General features: G+C 41.0%; 1 protein-coding gene across 2 annotated transcripts; it reads right to left on the reverse strand.

Moving 5' to 3' along the window:
- Positions 1-588: 588 nt before the first annotated feature.
- On the reverse strand, positions 589-14,375 carry inka2 (inka box actin regulator 2). 2 transcript variants are annotated; one of them, XM_063473452.1, is made up of 2 exons: positions 13,954-14,375; positions 589-3,804 (listed from the first exon to the last, which is right to left on the reverse strand). In XM_063473452.1, exons 1-2 carry the CDS (start codon positions 14,023-14,025, stop codon positions 2,551-2,553), a joined length of 1,326 nt encoding a protein of 441 aa, XP_063329522.1. In that variant the 5' UTR covers positions 14,026-14,375; the 3' UTR covers positions 589-2,550. The 2 variants fall into 2 exon arrangements, with proteins under 2 accessions (XP_063329522.1, XP_063329523.1); XM_063473453.1 differs by lacking the exon at positions 13,954-14,375 and adding an exon at positions 4,857-4,959.
- Positions 14,376-18,187: the final 3,812 nt, after the last annotated feature.

Consider the following 18,187-nt stretch of genomic DNA (forward strand, 5'->3'; position numbering starts at 1 on the left):
GTCATTGTTAACCTTTGATGTCCAGTTTGTAATTTTACTTTAAATCTGATTGTGTGAGTTTTAGTTTATTTCGCCTCCCCGTGTTTCCTTATTGTTAACTTTCTGTCTCTCTGGTTTCCTGTTTTTATTTTGGTAGTCATTTTTCTCTCGTGTCCTCTATTTTAGTTTTTATTGTGTGCCATTACCCTAATTAATTTCAGCTGTATCTAGTTTCCAAGTTGTCTCCGCTTCCATTGTTGCCTATTGTGTCTTTACAGATCGAGCTGGTTAGTGTTCTTGTGCAGAATGTCTGTAAACTTGATCATGTTTACCTTTCATTATTTTGATTTCTGCTGTTTGCTTTATGTTTTGGACAAATTAATGCCTCTTGAATCTTCCATTTGTTTTCTCTTCCTGCGACACACCCTTTCATTAATTGCCTTGAATATATTATAACTACTGTGTCATAATGTATTAGTTAGCATTACAAGAAAAGATTTACATGGACTGTAATTATATTGCCCAAACATGTCTAGTTTCCGTGTCAGTTCTACAGTAGAGAAAGATGTTGCGCAAACGAACACACTGATGCACAAAAGCAGCATTTCATTCTGAAAACAGATTTAATTTACAAAGAGTCAGTGACAGTTTTACAGTGCACATGACACAAGATCACCACTGAAGGTTCGCAGAACCTCGATGAAAAATATCAACAACAGTGCTGAGAATTACACTCAGAAGACAGCTTTAATAGGAAGAAATAAATGTTACAGTTACATATATGTACTACGTGTCATGACATCTCAGACTGCACTTTATGGCAGAAGAAACTGTCTGTGTGTGTTGAACCCTCAGACTGTGCAGTATATGTATTGACCTGATTACTGAAACAGAGACAGCACCATATGGATCAACCGGCCAAGACACTCAAAACCACCTCTGAGGCCTAATCCCTGCTGGCTAAGATTATTGGTCTGGTATCACATCAAAAACTGAGTGAAAATAATGTTTTTTTCCTTTAATATTAAGTTAAGAATATCAGATTGTCCTTGCATATCAGTGGTCCCTTAATAATAATAACAATAAAAAAACACGAATCAAGAGTGGGCAGTGTCGTCTGTGACCTGAGGGAGTTTGTGAAGGAAGCTGTAGTTTGATTTGAACTGTTATGGTTCTGCTTGAAATGAAAAATACTGAAACTGTTTATTATGGTACAATAGAATAAATAATGTAGATTAAATATGACCTCACTGGTTTGTAGTTTAAGTACAAGAGCTGTAGCAATGTTTACACAATCAGCTGTTATGGTGACATTTATCTGTGCAGAATAATGAAAATCATGCGATGGGATATTACAGTAAATGAGTCTTATTGCTGCTGTTTGATGACAAATATGTACAATGTTCTGTACATTTAGCCTGTTCGGTTTGTTGTACCTTTCACAGATTATGGGTCCTATATCTGTTACAGCCCTGTAATGCATTCGCCTGCATATATACAGTATATAACACAGTCAGTTAATTCACAAAGCTCTGGGATTAAAGAAGCCCATTTTGCATCTTTAAGCTTGTGGCGAACATACTTTACATAATGTCTGAGTACCAGATGGCTGTCAGTTAGTCAGTACTTGGGGTTGGCTGTGCCATCTTTACCCCCTCCTCTCTCTGCATAGCAGCCCACGAGGACTTTGGTTGACTCAACATTTGCCATGTCTACATAGCAGAGAACTAAAGAGAGCGCTTCCAACATGACAGCAACCACAGCATTTCTGATTACGAGGGACAGATCTCAAAGTTTAATGTACAAAGTTTGAACTAGTCATGCACCGTATTGCTGTTATGCTTTTAAAGCAAGATAAAATCAAATATACTGGAAACGCATTCTGAATGTGGCAGTGCTTTCTCCTGTGTGGCATTCGCTCCCTGAGCAAAGGTGAACAAGACGAGTTCATGTAGTCATGAGTTTCCAGGTTGTTACAGCCATTTTGGAAATAAAAAGGAAGCTGAGGACTCTATGGTGGCAGTGCGTTCAGTAACAGCTGTTTGTAGCATCATTTATAAAAACAGTAACCATGCAATTCAACAGTTGGTGTTGCTATTTATAGATGCAAAGGAGTGCAAAGAAGTGTGTCCTGTAGAGCAGAAGTGGAAAAAGTCTGCATTAAAAAGATTTAAATTGATAGTGACATTCTGAGAATGGTGTACCGTCTTTTAGGAGAACATGAAAATCCAGTCATACATGCACACGTGTGAAGGAGTTTGAATAATACAAAAGTTGCAGCATAAACCCTAAAAAAGTCTCATTCTTTCTCAGACGCGTCGCAGCATACACTCACACGGACACATCAAACGAGGTCTGGGTTTTTGGATTGTCAGACGAAATGTTGCCCTGATAATCTCTCAGTCGCAGGAGAAACACGATGTGGGTGTGAATTTAGTGGTTCATTTTTGGAAGATAACTGTGTCCAAGCCTCTCGTTCATTCACGCTCCTTTATCACAGCCAAAATCCTACAGCACCTGTCACACGCTCAGTCTGGCGTCACTGGCAGTCTGTTGGCCAGAGACTCGCTGTCAGACCCACACAGCTGTGTTGTAGTCAAACAAGGGCTGCATTTTCTCCAGACCAGTCTCTGGCTGCCTTCTGTCTAAATAAATCCCTGCAAATGGCTGCTGGTAAAACTGGTGCAAGTGTTGGTGGTGGTTCCTCTCTGTCTCCGGAAGATGCATACATGTGCTGCTTTTGCCCTGCTGTCCATTCGCCCAGAACGGCAGGTAAAAGCTGCCTTTTGAACTTTTGGGAAGCAATTTCTTCTGCCTTTTAAAGAGGTCACCCTCTGGAAGCTCAGGAGCCACCCAGCCTGGCCTCTCCTTGAGCAGCTTGTCCCGGTCAGGCCGGACACTTCGCAGGAACTTCTTGAAGATGTTTGTGGTGAATGAGAACTTTTTGCAGATCTCCTGTGAGCGGCTGAGGCGTAGAGGGTGAGCTGGGGTGTCTGGTCTTTCTGTCCCACCATCCATTCTCTCCTCTCTCCTCTTTGCCCTTTCTTCTTCTTCTCCTTCCTCCCTGTCCACCTCAGGCAGGTCTAGCCAGTTGCCCACAAGGTCTGCAAATACATTGTCCCCCAAAACTAAAGGTTGACGGTTGCGACAGCGGCTCATGAGCGAAGAAGTCCAGTCACCGGCGTCATCTGTGCTGTCTTGGGAGTAGTCGCTATCTAAGGAAGGACCCTCTCTTGAGAGACTGTACAGGATTCCAGGCAGGTCCACTATCTGTGCACGACGGGGACGGGGATGGCTAGGGTAGGGCTCTGGTGGAGGATTTCCCACAACTGGTCCACAGAAATCCACTTGAGGGGCAGTATATCCTGACCACCTTCTCGGTATAGACTCCAGGTCAGTTTCGCTTCTTGCATTTCTTGCATTTCTTGAGCTCCGTGCACTTCTTTGACTTCTTTCACTCTCGCTCAATAGGCTGGATGACGAGGAGGATGAGGTTTCCAGACTGCTTCTGTTTTCTGATAGACTAGTCGAGTTTCTGCTTTCCAAAGACTGCCTTGAACTCGGCATGTGATTCGGGCTGGGCTCCTCAGACATGGTTTGTCTGATACAGCAGCTCTGATCCTCTCCTGAAGCTGATGCTGCTGCAGCTGGTGGCTCTGCAGCAGCAGTTGAAGCCGTGTGGGGCATACCCCGGTTAATAGGCCGCCCTGAAATGTCAAGATTTTCTAGTGCCGTCTGGACCTGAAGGAGCTTGAGTTCCTGAAGGGCTCCCATCATTGAATTCATCTGAGCATGGAGGCCATCTCCAGCTTCTTTCATGGATAACTGCAGAAAGACAGAGAGAGAAATAAAGATAAAGGACTGATAGCGGTATTCACATTTACATTTGTGTTTCACACACACAGACAAAAAAAATTTCATTGCACAAGAGCAACTGACAATAGTCATTCATTCCAGCAAATATTAACAGTTATTATCCCTGATAAAAAATGTGCCAAATCCAACATGGATCTATCTGCTGCGATGACCCCCTTATGAATAATGGAGCAGCGTAAAGAAGCTTATTAAAAAGATAAGTTATTGTACTAAGCCTGTTTTTTGTCTCTTCACTTGTGGGTTTCAGGGTATGCACCTTGTTTAATTATGTGGTCATGTGACCTAGTTTTGGATGACAGGCTGGGGTCCCATATGGCCAGCGTATGAGAGAGAATCCAACTAGTGACAGCTGTAAAACACACTTGCTTTCATCTAAAAAAAACCATCTATAATTTCCTTTTTACTTCCTTTCATTTGATTTATCATATCTGCTTTCTCCTCTGAGCCCATTGTATTTGTGTGTTCTACTCTCTGTGCAGCAGTAATCATCCTCTCTGCTTTTAACCTCCTCCGCCTCTCTTCCTGTTCTCATCTGTTTGAAAGCCTGCGTCATGTGACCTGGACTAACTGTCTTCTCCTGAAGGCAGCCACACAACCCAGAGCCAGCATCCTAACCCGTGTCTTAACTTGCAGCCTTGAATCACTGCATGCCCTCTGAATAACTGTCTTAGATATTATAGGTTTCTCTGCTATGATTTCATAACATGCTACTGATTGACGAATGAAAAATAAAGCATCTGTGAAAAGACATGAGGAAGCATGCAAGGAATTTTGAAAAATTAGTTCACGAGAAATTTTGGTGAAAATCTTGCAGAGCACACCTTCAGATGAACATGACTACATTTCCATAGAAGATGCTCTTAGTCAACCAACAAAAACAAATACCTCTAAACTAAACTTAACTTATAGTAAAATATGTTTACAGGAAATATTTCCTTCAAATAAAATAAATTGCTACTATGAGAATAAACAGGCAGCTGTAATAAAAACCTACACCTTACCTTAAAATAAAATTTTTAAAAAAGCAGCAGGTTTTGATCCTCCTGTCTGCACCTCAGTCAGCCCGTCACTGTCTCTCACCTTTCAAATGGATCAGTCTGACTGCCTCTATATGTATCCCTCTCCAATGGAGGAACACCACTGGGTGTGACAGCCAATCACCACTGCCCATCTAGACTATAATCCCCAAATACAGTGTGTGTGTGTGAGGGGGTGGATGGGGGGACTCACTCAGGCGGAAATGGAATAACAATGAAAGGAGCAAGAGGGGTGGTGAGAGTCAGCCATATGAGCAGAGATGGAAAGGGTGGGGGCAAACGGGGAGGAATCCTTTGCCATATGTTTAGATGTCGAAGAGAAAACTGTTGATGGATTCAATTATGAATGACACCATTAGAACATAAGAAGGGGATGCAGAGGGCAGGAGGTTGGATGTAGGTGCAACAAAATTAGGCTGCGATACTTAGATCTCCAGGGAACAGTGATTATGCTGATCCTGGGTGGGAAAAGTTGCTGCATAGTGCAGTTGGCATTACAGCATCGTAATCAAAGCTTCTTATTACCGTGTGAGAAGGGATATGAGTTTTTTTTTAATGTGGGAAAATTGACAAATGTGACAAATTCTTAGACAACATTTTGATTTAAAAAGTAAAACACAAGGCATAAAAAAATGTGTGAAATGTATGGAAAAGTCAGAATTGCTAGCTCACAATATGCTAAAGTTTTGCCTTTTTTAAGGCATATAGTGTTGCTCACTTTGTTAGTCGACTACTTCATCCCAGAATGTGACATCAATTCCTGGCCATTCCTCTGGCACCATGTTTACATTTAGAGAAATGTCTCAGCAACTATTGGATTGATTGTCATTAAATCTGGCACAGGCATTTACTTCACAGGATGAAGTTAATTACTTGCAGAGCTACCAACATGTCAAATTTTTAACATGCCCTGGTTTTATAACCAAACATGCCACGCTGTTCACATCAGCCTCAGCTTTATAGAGTATGTTCACTGTTAATTAAAAGCTTCAGAAAACATTTTGAATGCGATTAACATTTAAACCTACTGAACATCAGCATGTTGTCACAGAGTGCTTGTCCGCATGCCCCATTTAGCTTAGACACCACTGTGTCCAAGTGCAGCATCTTGGAGTTCCAGTGACCGTGCAGAACCTTAAAGGAAGTTCATGGTTTCTGCATGTCTGTAAATGTCTGCAACACAGGAATTTTGCTGTCTGCTCAAGCAGAATCGGAGCAAGTTCACCAAAGTGCACGTGCTAGACATTTTTTATGCACAGAATAAATACAGGGCAGCATGGTGGCATGGGGGTCAGAACTGTTGCCTAACAGTAAGAGGGAGCTGGATTCGAATCTACCATCTGGCTGGGCCCTTTGTGTCTCCACGAGTTCTCTCCGAGCCCTCCAGTAATTTTAAATTGGACCTATGTGAGTCTGAGTTAGCCCTGCGACAGATTGGCGACCTGTCCAGGGTGTACCCCACCTCTATAATCAGAAGAAAATGAATGGATGGATTATAAATATGACAACATCTGCTCTGCTTTCATTTAGCACTTGCACAACTTCAATAATGAATTTACAAAATTTAACCATATCAAAACATTTTTGGAGAAATTTCATGTGTCACACAGATGCAGTGATTTAATTATTGCAAACTATTCTGCATATTATGTTCTTAAATTATTAATGAATATATAAAATAGACAATCTTTCCTTTTCTTTCTTTTCTAATATACATAGAACTCATATTAGCTCACAGTGTCATAAAGTTTAAAGAGCAAAAAAAATCTCTTCATTGAAAACACTGGTTTATTACATGTTTGTCATTCATCCAGTTTGGACAGTCTACGTACACTTGAAGCACAGTGACCTGGCTTTGACACCAATACACTATCCTTTACCATCAGCAGTAAATCTCTGCATTAAAACACTTGGCTTATCACTGACATATGGCTGAGTAGATGCATGCGGGCGTGAATAACCTCTAAGATCAGATAATAGGCCTATCAATGCACATGCGGGGATGACAGGCCTCTGAGCTTCCCGCTGGCTCGCTAAATTAGGAAGTGAAGGTACATGTAATTAGCACAATCAGGTTGTCTCTTGTCTTTGTGCCTTTCACATATGGCTGACTTCATTAGCTGTAATTGTCTGCGTCCTGGGAAAGGCTGGGAAAGGGTGCATAATTATGGTTTACTTTCTTACACAAGAAAAGTCAACAAGACTTGAGGCAAAAAGGGAGTTATGTATTTATCATTGCATTTTTGGAGCCTTCAGTAAAGTTTATCCCAGGATCAGGATTGCTTTAATGTATTAAATTTGCTTTTGTAATATCATCTTCTAGGTATGCAGACTCAAAGAGCTGCACCTGTTTACACACGCTAACCTCAAACACTGCAGTTTAACATTCACGTGCAACTTTTCCATTATCCCTAAAATGCAGACACTCCCCACAGTTATTTAAAAACACAGTGTTGTTTACTGGCATTTCTATTCTAAGGCAATATTAATAATTCATACTATGCTCTGGGGAACAAACAGGGGAACAGCAGTAAACCAAACCCTATTATTCTACCTTTAACATGCCAACTAACTCCAGGCACTCCGCTGCCATTTCAAAGCTGAACTTTGTGGCCCAAATATGTCAGCCTTTTCATCCCTCATCCGATATCTTACTCAGAATGCCAAAAGTGACTTAAAAATGTTGTCCTGCGGCGGTTTCTTGTTTAGACACAGATGTTACGGAAATCCTAAGATGTCTCACTTTTACAATGTATGAATCAGCCCAGGGCTTGGCAGACCTGAGAGGACCTACATGTGCACCTTAAGGGTTTAAGGACAAAAACGGAGATGAGAAATAATGTCTGTCTAATCTAATTTAACAAGAGAACTGGGATGAAATTGGCGCTGCAGGGAATTGTTGTACTGCCCAGAAACACTTTAATCATTAATGCAGTCTTGTGAAGTTTGGTTAAATCTTCTTTTTTTCCCCTTATTTAATCGAGAAAGTATGCATTTCTTTGAGAATTTGAAAAATCTGAAAGAAATAAGACAAACATTTAATCCCCCCCAAACCCCCTAAACCCTCTACTTTCTCTTCTGGCTGCAGTGATGTTAGCCAAGGAGACATAATTGCCAATCAAGGGCTGAATGCTTCAGAGTTTAAGAACAAAGGCTGGCAGCCTTTATTTAATACTGAATAGAGGCTTATTAAAAAGTGCTGGGCTATTTAATTAAGAGCTTTAAAAAAAAAGTTTATAGGTGATTCTTTATTTCAGAGCCACATGTCAGATCTTTCTAACTGTGAAGACGCTTCTAGAAAACCATTCAATATACATGCAAGTGAATTAAATACCGCAAAGTATAAATAAATCAGTGCTCCTGCTCTGCTGTCTGTCAAGATCAAGTTCTGCCTTGATCATGGTTTCGGTATTACCTCATGTCAGTTATGGAGGGAAAAATAAATGCGCTGTGCAAACACACTGAGCTCACACATCCACGCAAGTCCAGACTTGCCTCAGTAGAACGAAGTCAGTGTACTTTTTTAGAGCATGGATGCTGTGTTCAGATTATTAGGAGGAAAATAAACCCAAACAAGGAATCAAAAACAAACTAGTGCTCTATTCTGCCTACAAAATGCAGGCCATTCACTGTTGTTGTTTGTTAGTAGCTGAAGGGGGGAGGCCAAGGTTATCAGACCCAAAAGGTCTTCCTGTTTGGAAGGCGCTGACCAGCAGCGGCATCTATAGTGTGTACTCCCCTTCCTCCACCTCCACCCCTAATTAAATATGAATGGTGATCTGTGTGGGTCAAGGACAGGAATGGGTTCTCTGTCTGGGGGATACACACAAGGTCTCTGTGGCTGAACTGCTGTGGATGGCCCCGAGGTCACGATAAAGAGGGCAATAAATCTGCGCAGCATTTAGTGAAAGAAATAAATTACTATGCACATGGCAATGAATGCCTCTTTGACAAAAAAAAGGTTATATGGTGACTCTGTTTGGCCCGTATGTCCTCTGGGTTGCATTCAGGAGACGAAGAAGTGTGAATGATAAGCATAAAAGCCTTCTTGTACTTTAATTTTAGAAGATGTTCTCATTTTTAGGAAAATGTTTTGCTTCTCCTCCCTACTCAGATAATAGAGCTGTCTGTTTAAGGTTTAGCAAAACTATCTGCAACACTTAGGGGTAAATGAAAATGGGGAACTAGGTGAACCACAACTTTTAAAATGAACCAGTCGAGAGCAAATATAACTGTTTGTAGGTCCTGCTGGCCAACAAAGACTCCCTGATGACCTTTTCAGAAAAAGGGAGGTGGTTTAATAGCTTGTTTCCTGCTAGAGCTCATTTATGCCATCGCAATTGATGCTGCCGTGGGAGATGTAGGATGATTAGGATCCATATCATCATCTTTGGCAGATGATATTTGGAGACGGTCTGGGACCCAATCTGTTGTTGTCCTGGCGGGAACTCCTCACTGGAAGCAATAATCGTCACGTAGAAGCTCGATAGCGCAGGAGTTGACGTCAGCATCTCGTGTGGGAGCAGTGAAAGTGCTCATCCAATTCTCAGCCCCCCTCTAAGATCAAAAGGAGCGCTAAATCACACAAGCATTTCCTAAAGAAAATAAATGTGGTCGCTGATGCTGGGTTTTTTTTTCTGTGTGCATCATCTAGTACATTTTTCAACTGAAAGTGAACGGCTGTGCAAAACCTTTAATGCAGTGTTTTTTTAAGCCATTTAAAAATGTGCAGCTTATTTACAGTTTTTCAATTTGGACTTTGAAACATTTTGGATATTTATACTTGTACTATATTGGATTGCTAAGTTATAAATGCCTTTTTGATTTAAAGGAATTCATCTTCAGTATTTTTTATATTGTATTTTCATTTTTAAAATACTGGAAATGCTTATAATGACCGACTTCTGTAATATGAAAGTGGATCTAGAGAATTCTCCAAAAGTTGATTCTGTTCATCTGGACGTAGCATATCCAAGTGACTTCTTCAGTGCCTGAAGAAGTCTGAAGAAGTCTTCAGAGACTGAAGAAGTCACTTGGATGAGTGACGAAACGTTTCTCCCACAAAACGCTATGTCCAGATGAACAGAATCAACTTTTGGAGATTTACTTACCTGGATTATTGAGCATGGATCAAGAAGATCTAGAGAAGTATCTCTTAAATCATGTTTTTAGCTTTTGACCACTTTTGACCCAAAACCCTTGGATAAACTTACTCTACTGAATGACTGTCAGCGTTACTGGCTAGACAGTAAACACGGAAAGGCTAATTGCTGCTGAGGGGAAGGTTAAATCCCTCAGGAGATGGTAAAGATCAAAACAGAGCTGAAAGATGAGCGAATTGATTGGAGTTACTTTTATCTGGAGGTCAGAGAAAAACAAAATCTTAAATTCTAAAATTGAGGTGTTGGCTGTTGTTTAAATGAACAGCTGTTTGATAATAGATTTTTCAATTTGTGGTTTGTTCTGAACCCTCAGTGCTGTATATATGTCATTTTAAAAAGAACAAATTTATAAATATAACCTCAACAGATGTAATGCAAAAGTCAGAGCATAGAGAATACTGATCTATACCTCACACATTGTTTCCAGTGAACGTATAAGGTAAGGAGGTCAGGACTCGATCTTACACTAATAGGATTGCACGTGTGGTCACAACAGCAGCATTCACTTAACTTGTTCACTCTGCATCCAAGAAAAAAAAATGGCCAAAATAAATCTGATATCTTGGGCAGTGATTTCATTTTCCATTCTGTGAACCGTGAAAAAGCCGGTTACGTGTGCAGAGTCATAATGATAAACAGGCTTTGTTAAAGGTTTGTAGCTCAGTCTCAAACACAATGATCACTCACACAAACCCCACAGCTGCCACCAAGAGTTGGTCCAATTTTAGCCGAGGGGAAGGAAGGGCAGTTTGGAGAACGGGAACCACAGGGGGAGACACAAAACAAACGGGCTTAAAGTTAAGCCACAACCCTGCTTTGTGTACAGCTTTCGGCTCCAACGCCCAAAAGGTAACAAAGAACTTTCCAGAAGACACAACAGGCTTGGCATTCGGGTGTATTTCTCTCAGATTTCATGACTCCGTGGTTGCTGGCTTTGGTGTTGAATTCCAAGGTGACAGTCATGTTTGAAATTCCCCTCAGGTGTGAAAGAGAAAAAGGGGGCACGCTGCATGTGAAGTCGGCTTCAGCGGCGATGATATGAAACGCTCTGATTTATGTTTTAGTGTCTGACGCTGCTAACCAGGTGTGAACCTTACATTTAGACAATGTGAGTCAAAGACGTGTCACCGTTTGCATTTTCAACATCAAGTAGGCAGGAAGAGCTTATGTTTTCTTTGTCATGACTGTCTGTCTGCTGCACCAATCATGAGTCATGCATAGGCTTAAAATGATTTCATTGTTGTCATTACAGTCTATCCTCAGGATTTCAGAGGACTCTTGTATTTCTTTTAAAGAATAAAGTTAAACGACTGTTTTCAGTTTGAGTCACACAGGAAGACAGATGGTGCTATATTCCTGACTGTCAGGTTTGATATTTAATGCATTTGTTGTGATGGACATGGTCAGCAGCTGAAGAAATTAGACCCCGAGCTTTTCAAGTTTGAGGGTCAAATTTTCAAGTGTGACCTGTCTGTACCTCCCACAAGGACTCACACCCTCAACCGCTGACACAGTGCCCACACTTTCATATCACACTCCTGTAGTAGAGCTGACAGGGCATCAGGGTTTGGGTTTCAGTGTGTCTAGCGTGAAACACTGAAGTCATGCTGGCATTCACGTGACTTTCGTATAGCCTTTGAATGCCACACTCAGGCTTCTGTGTTGCTACAGACACAAACAAACTCAACTATGTAGATTTTCCTGTTTCATTGTAACTTTTTAGTCAGGAGTATTAAAAATATATCAGGTAAAGGTTTAAGGGACTATACTATTATTTTTGCTTCTTCCATTCAGTTGCCATTGTGTGTAACGTTCACTGCATGCCATTTTTCAAGACATGCACAATCAGCTTAAGCTCTTACATGCATTTTTCTACCAGCTTTTGCCTATTTTCATTCATATCTATATGATACGACATACAGCTAGCAGACATTTAAAACTTAGCCTGGTTCCAGCCCTCATACAACTGACATTTGTGCTCCTTACCAACTTTTTTCTTCCAATTCCAGATGGAAAGTAAGAAAAAATGTAAAATGGACACAAAAGGCTGATACTGCTAAACACAACCCAACACAGAGAAAGAGAAATGGCATATTTCTTTGACTTATGTGATAAAAGTAAACTCTGCAAAAATATTACTACTGGCCTCTGCTCTGACTGGACATAATGTTGGCAAGATGGAAAAGTTACTCCCTGCTGAATGGTTGGGATAAAATCTAAACTATCCCAACAGAAAACAGATACCATAAACACAGAGGCTATAATTAAGTGAAAGCGATATCTGGTTTGATTGGAAAGCTACATTACTTTGCTGTTTTTGAGTAAATAGTGTTATAATGCAGTTAAATCAGTCTGGACTGCATTGCATTGCAAACAAATGACAAATGTGAATACGAACTTGATGTTGATTGTGATGGATTGTGTAGCTCGAGTTCTGTTGCTTTTATGCTGCACGGAAATGAATGAAAACACAGCAGGAAAAAACAAAACATCATGCAAAATGGTTTTTGGAATGATTTAAGGTCATGCTGTTTGTAATAAGTGTTCCAAAACATGCGTAACTGGTATGGTCCAAAATTGCTGACTTCAAAGCCACAAATTCGCAAGAGATGTCCAGGAGCCGCTTGACTCGGCATCACAGCTGTAAGTCGGCTGTTAGATGTTTGTGATCTCTGTGTTGCTGATAGAGCCGGTTTTACCACTCTCCACTGAACACTGGATGAAAATCAGTCACAGTGGAAAGGAAAGTGACAACCTTGGCATAGACACCCCTTATTTCTGAACAACAGATTGCATCCCACATGGTCTTGAGAGCAGGGGGAGACTGCCTCAGCTTTTTAACTGGCATCTGCTCCCTGTTCTCCTGTTTGATCCTCGGCATGGCATGACACTTTTTCTATTATGTTACCAAACTGCGATGTGGCAGCCCTAACACAACATGTCCTTCTGGCATCAATGTCAACTCCCCTTAAATCTCAAGTGCCACTTCACAGACGTGTGGCTAATTTGGAGCAGCAAATCATGAAGTCACAGAGCAGATTAAGCTGCAAAACATGCAGCCACGCAAGGCCTTTCTGCAGGCCAGTGGCTGGACAAAAAGGGGGGAAAAAATCAGTCGCTGCTTTGAAGATGATTCCAAATGAAATCTGTGCCAGTTAAGGCTCCTCAGAAAATGGGTCTACAGTGTGTCACTGCCAGATGATTTTGGGCACGAGGGTGAAGCTTACAGATTTTGTTTTCACATTTCAAAGAAGAGGAAAGAAATGGCAGACTAAATGTACTCACATCAAACATGGTAGATGAGAGGAGACATGAAAATATTAAATAACGGAGTCTAACAAATTCATTTAGAGCATGGAAACGTGATGAAACTCAATGTGACTGCCAATTTCACTCACTCCCCTGTGAGAGCTGGAGCTCCGAACAGTCTGTTGCAACACATGATTAAATTTACTACAAGGCACCAAGAATAGTGTAAACCTTAAATCGCTTTCTTTCAAGAATCCATAACCCAGCGCAGAGTATTTATGAGAAGAAAAAAACCGTCTTGAGCTCATTAAGCTTAAAACATCTGTCCCAGATGCGTGGACAGAGAGGAGGGAAGTGTACACATGCCTCTGGTGTGCTCCGAGCTTTAAGCCCACCAAGATTAATGCGATTTAAAAAGACACACATGCTCCCTCAGCTGAAAACTAGACTCCAGAATATTAGACTTGGAAATGTAGAAATGTTTTAGGACACATAGTGCGCAATAAAGCGACATTTCTAAATTTAAAATGTGAAAATTGTTAAATATTTAATGTAAAACGCGTATAAGCGGTAAAAATGCTCAAAATGCACACGAATAAAGTAAAACAGGGGTCCAGGGTAACAACACATGAAGATACAACGGAACCTACCAGCTCTTGCTTCAGTCGCCTCAGACACGCATCCATGTTTTTGCTTTCTTGTTTGGCGAGCCGCTGTTCCATTTTTCTTTCTTTCTTGCTTTTTTCTTGAAAGACAGGAATTCAGCTGAACCGCTTCGCCAGTCCCTGCTCGAACATGACTATAGACGCTTTAAGAAGAGCAGAAAACAATTGGCAATTGAAGATGCGCAGATCCTGCTGAGGAATGCGCGCGCGGCTCAAAATGACGCGAATCCCGTGGTTTAAATCCTGATGACGAAAATCTGTTTACTCCCCAAAAATTAATAAATAATACAAAAATGATAATGAGCTCCTTCTTGTGGCTGCACCAACAGACTGGGTCCGGGTTTCTCTCTTTCAGTGGCCGCTGCTTGGCTGCTGTCAGTGTCGTGTGTGTTGCTCAGCCTGTTTTTTCCCCCTGCTGCTATTTTCTCATTCAAGAGGAGCGCTTACGTTGGCCATCCAATTTCCTCCAATGAGCGAGCCTCTCAGGGCGGACTGAATCTCATTCAAGCCAGGATAAAACGCGGATCCATCATTTACTATGTACGAGCAGAACTGTCCACAGCAGCACAAAAGAGAGACCGACCATCTGGAAATATCCAAATAAAGGCTGAAAGATAAGATAGTTGGGTTTGCTGAAAGAGCGCATTTTCCATAACACAGACAAATATATTCAGCAGTCCTTGTTGCATTACACTGGACTGAAAGAGGATGTGTTTAAGAGAAACCATACGCGTCCATAGGAACAGTTTCCTGGCCACCTTCGCTGCGCAGAGAGGAAACACCTGAGCTGTGGGCTTTTGTTGCAAGACACGGTATGATTAGAATAAGGGAAGGAAGTATTGCACATACAAAGAAGCAAGTTGTTGTAAACATTCCCTGCCTCGCAGTATAGATTGGATTCATCTGAAAGTTTGTACATGCAGCTCGTGTTCCATTTGCAATCTAGAGATGCCAAGAAAACTTGATGAGGTCTCCTTTACTTCAAAATGATTTACTTTATATGACAACTACTATACCAAAGAAAGCAAAAGGAAGAAACTTTAGGTAACTTACATTAACAATAAAAAATAAGATTATTTATAATGAGGAAGAATTACATTCTTCGTAAAATCCCAAGAGGATGCTAAATGGTGCATGGTGTCACCAGCTGTCATTAATTTTATTTTAATTCAGTATTTCCCCCTGTGTGATTTATACTTTCAAACAACTTCCCCCAATGAATAAATGAATAACAATTAGAGAGATACTCCGTGATTTTGAGTTTGCGTGGTTATAATGAGCCAGAATTGAAAGAAAATCACCAGTCACCCGTTTTGTTTTCTGCTTGTTCATCCAGTTTCTCAGCCAGGGATGAGCTTTGCCTGACATTCAGGAAACTTTTTGCCCCCTGACCTGCTTTTGGTCATGTTGAAGGTTCAGTGTCTTGCATGACGTTGGTGATGCTTCCCAGATGGATGCAGAGAGAAAGGGGAGGAAGCAGCTCTATCTCAGATTCCAAAAGCAATGAAACTCGGAAAATAAATAAATCATCTGAGTCTGACTCAACATCTGAGAGAAGAGCTTTAACTGACTTTTATGTTTTATTCTCGTATTCTGTATAAACATTCAGTGTCTGGAAATGATAACAGAGTCTTCTTCTGTGTTTTACAGCAGATTTATTACTCTGTGTCTGTTCAGTGTCATTTTGACAGCAGATTTAGACCTTCATTGATTTTTCAATTAATAATAACAATAAAGAGCAACCTATTCCAGATACAGGATGTGATCCTTGCCGCCCTCACTCTAATCTGGAGGGAGTGTTGAGAAACAGTGTTGAATCCAGTTTCTGTGAGATTACTAAAAGCCTCTTTGTGATTTCACAAACATCTAGCCTGTCTCCTTCTGACCGACATAACGCAAAATATTGTCTAGACAGTCCTGATGACTAACTTTCAAAACACTCTATTGATCTAAAAGTGAACACACGATTGTCCTAACAACACTTTCTAATTCAGTTCAATTAAATTTTATTTTACTATGCCAAATTACAACAACAGCCTCCTCAAGGTGCTATATATTGTAAGGTAGACCCTACAATAACACATACAGAGAAAAACCCAACAATCATATGACCCCCTATGAGCAAGTGCTTTGGTGACAGTGGGAAGGAAAAACTCCCTTTTTAACAGGAAGAAACCTCCAGCAGAACTGGGGTCAGGGAGGGGCGGGGCCATCTGCCATGGGAGAGAGAAGGAAGACAGGATAAAAGACGCTGTGGAAGAGAGACAGAGATTAATAACAAATAATGATTTAATGCAGAGAGGTCTATTAACACATAGTGAGTGAGAAAGGTGACTGAATAAGAAATACTCAATGCATCATGGGAATCCCCCAGCAGCCTACACCTATTGCAGCATAACTAAGGGAGGATTCAGGGTCACCTGATCCAGCCCTAACTATATGCTTTAGCAAAAAGGAAAGTTTTAAGCCTAATCTTAAAAGTAGAGATAGTGTCTGTCTCCCGAATTTGAACTGGAAGCTGGTCCCACAGAAGAGGGACCTGAAAACTGAAGGCTCTGCCTCCCATTCTACTTTTAAATACTCTAGGAACAACAAGTAAGCCTGCAGTGCGAGAGTGAAGTGCTCTAATGGGGTGATATGTTATTAAGGTCACTAAGATAAGATGGGGCCTGATTATTTAAGACCTTGTATGTGAGGAACAGGATTTTGAATTCAAGTCTGGGTTTAACAGGAGAAGCCAATATAGGAGAAATATGGTCTCTCTTTCTAGTCCCAGTCAGTACTCTTGCTCCAGCATTTTGGATTAACTGAAGGCTTTTCAGGATCCTGATATTAACGAATTACAGTAGACCAGCCTAGAAGTAATGAATGCATGAACTAGTTTTTCAGCGTCACACTGGGACAGGATGTTTCAAATTTTAGAGATAAATTTTGCCCAAATGGAAGAAAGCAGTCATCCATATTTGTTTAATATGTGCATTGAGGGACTTTCTAAGCTTGTAATTGTTTGGCTTTGCTGTGTATTTAACATGAGCTGATAAGAGTATCAGTTTCAGGCATGTGTACAAACTTTACTCTGAAGCCTTTAACAATTTTGTATGTCAACAAATAATTGCAGTAACAGCACTGTTGCATCACAGCCCCAGGAAAGGAAGACCAAGAGTCACCTCTGCTGCTGAGGATAAATTAATCTGAGTCACCAGCCTCAGAAATGACAGGTAAACAGCACTTCAGATTAGAGCCCAGATAAATGCCACACAGAGTTCCAGTAACAAGCACATGTCTACATCAACTGTTCAGAGGAGACTGTGCGAATCCTTTATGGTCAGACAGCTGCTAAGAAACCACTACTAAGGAAAAGCAACAAGCAAAAGGGATTTGTTTGGGCAAAGAAACACAAGGAATGGACATTAGACCAGTGGAAATCTGTGCTTTGGTCTGATGAGTCCAAATTTGAGATCTTTGGTTCCACTTGGCGTGTCTTTGTGCGACACAGAAAAAGTGAATGGATGGTCTCTGCATGCATGGTTCCCACTGTGAAGCACGGAGGAGAAGGTGGTGTGGCCTTGCTTTGCTGGTGACACTGTTGGGGGTTTATTTAAAATTGAAGGCACACTGAACCAGAATGGTTACCACAGCACCCTGCAGTGACATGGCCATCCAGTTTGCGTTTAGTTGGAGCATCATTTATTTTTCAACAGGACATTGACCCCAAGCACACCTCCAGGCTGCGTAAGGGCTATTTGTCCAAGGAGGAGAGTGATGGAGCGCTGCACCTGATGGCCTAGCCTCCACAGTCACCTGACCTAAATCCAATCGAGATGGTCTGGAATGAGATGGACTGCAGAGTGAAGGCAAAAGGGCCAACAAGTGCTCAGCATCTCTGGGAACTCCTTCAAGACTGCTGGAAAACCATTTCAGGTGACTACCTCATGAAGCTCATCGAGAGAATGCCAAGAGTGTGCAAAGCAGTAATCAAAGCAAAGTGTGGCTAGTTTGAAGAATCTACAATATAAAACATGTTTTGAGTTATTTCACACTTTTGGTTTTACTTCATAATTCCAAATGTATTCGTTCATATTTTTCAATTATATTTTCATATATATATAAATTTTCATATATATATAAATTTTCATATATTTTCATATTTTTCATTTTCTGCAGCATCCGGTCCCGTACCAGCAGACTGAGAGACAGCTTTTTCCATCAGGCCATCAGA

The sequence above is a fragment of the Pelmatolapia mariae genome, linkage group LG5 (genome assembly GCF_036321145.2).
Source record: "Pelmatolapia mariae isolate MD_Pm_ZW linkage group LG5, Pm_UMD_F_2, whole genome shotgun sequence".
Taxonomy (NCBI): Eukaryota; Metazoa; Chordata; class Actinopteri; order Cichliformes; family Cichlidae; genus Pelmatolapia; species Pelmatolapia mariae.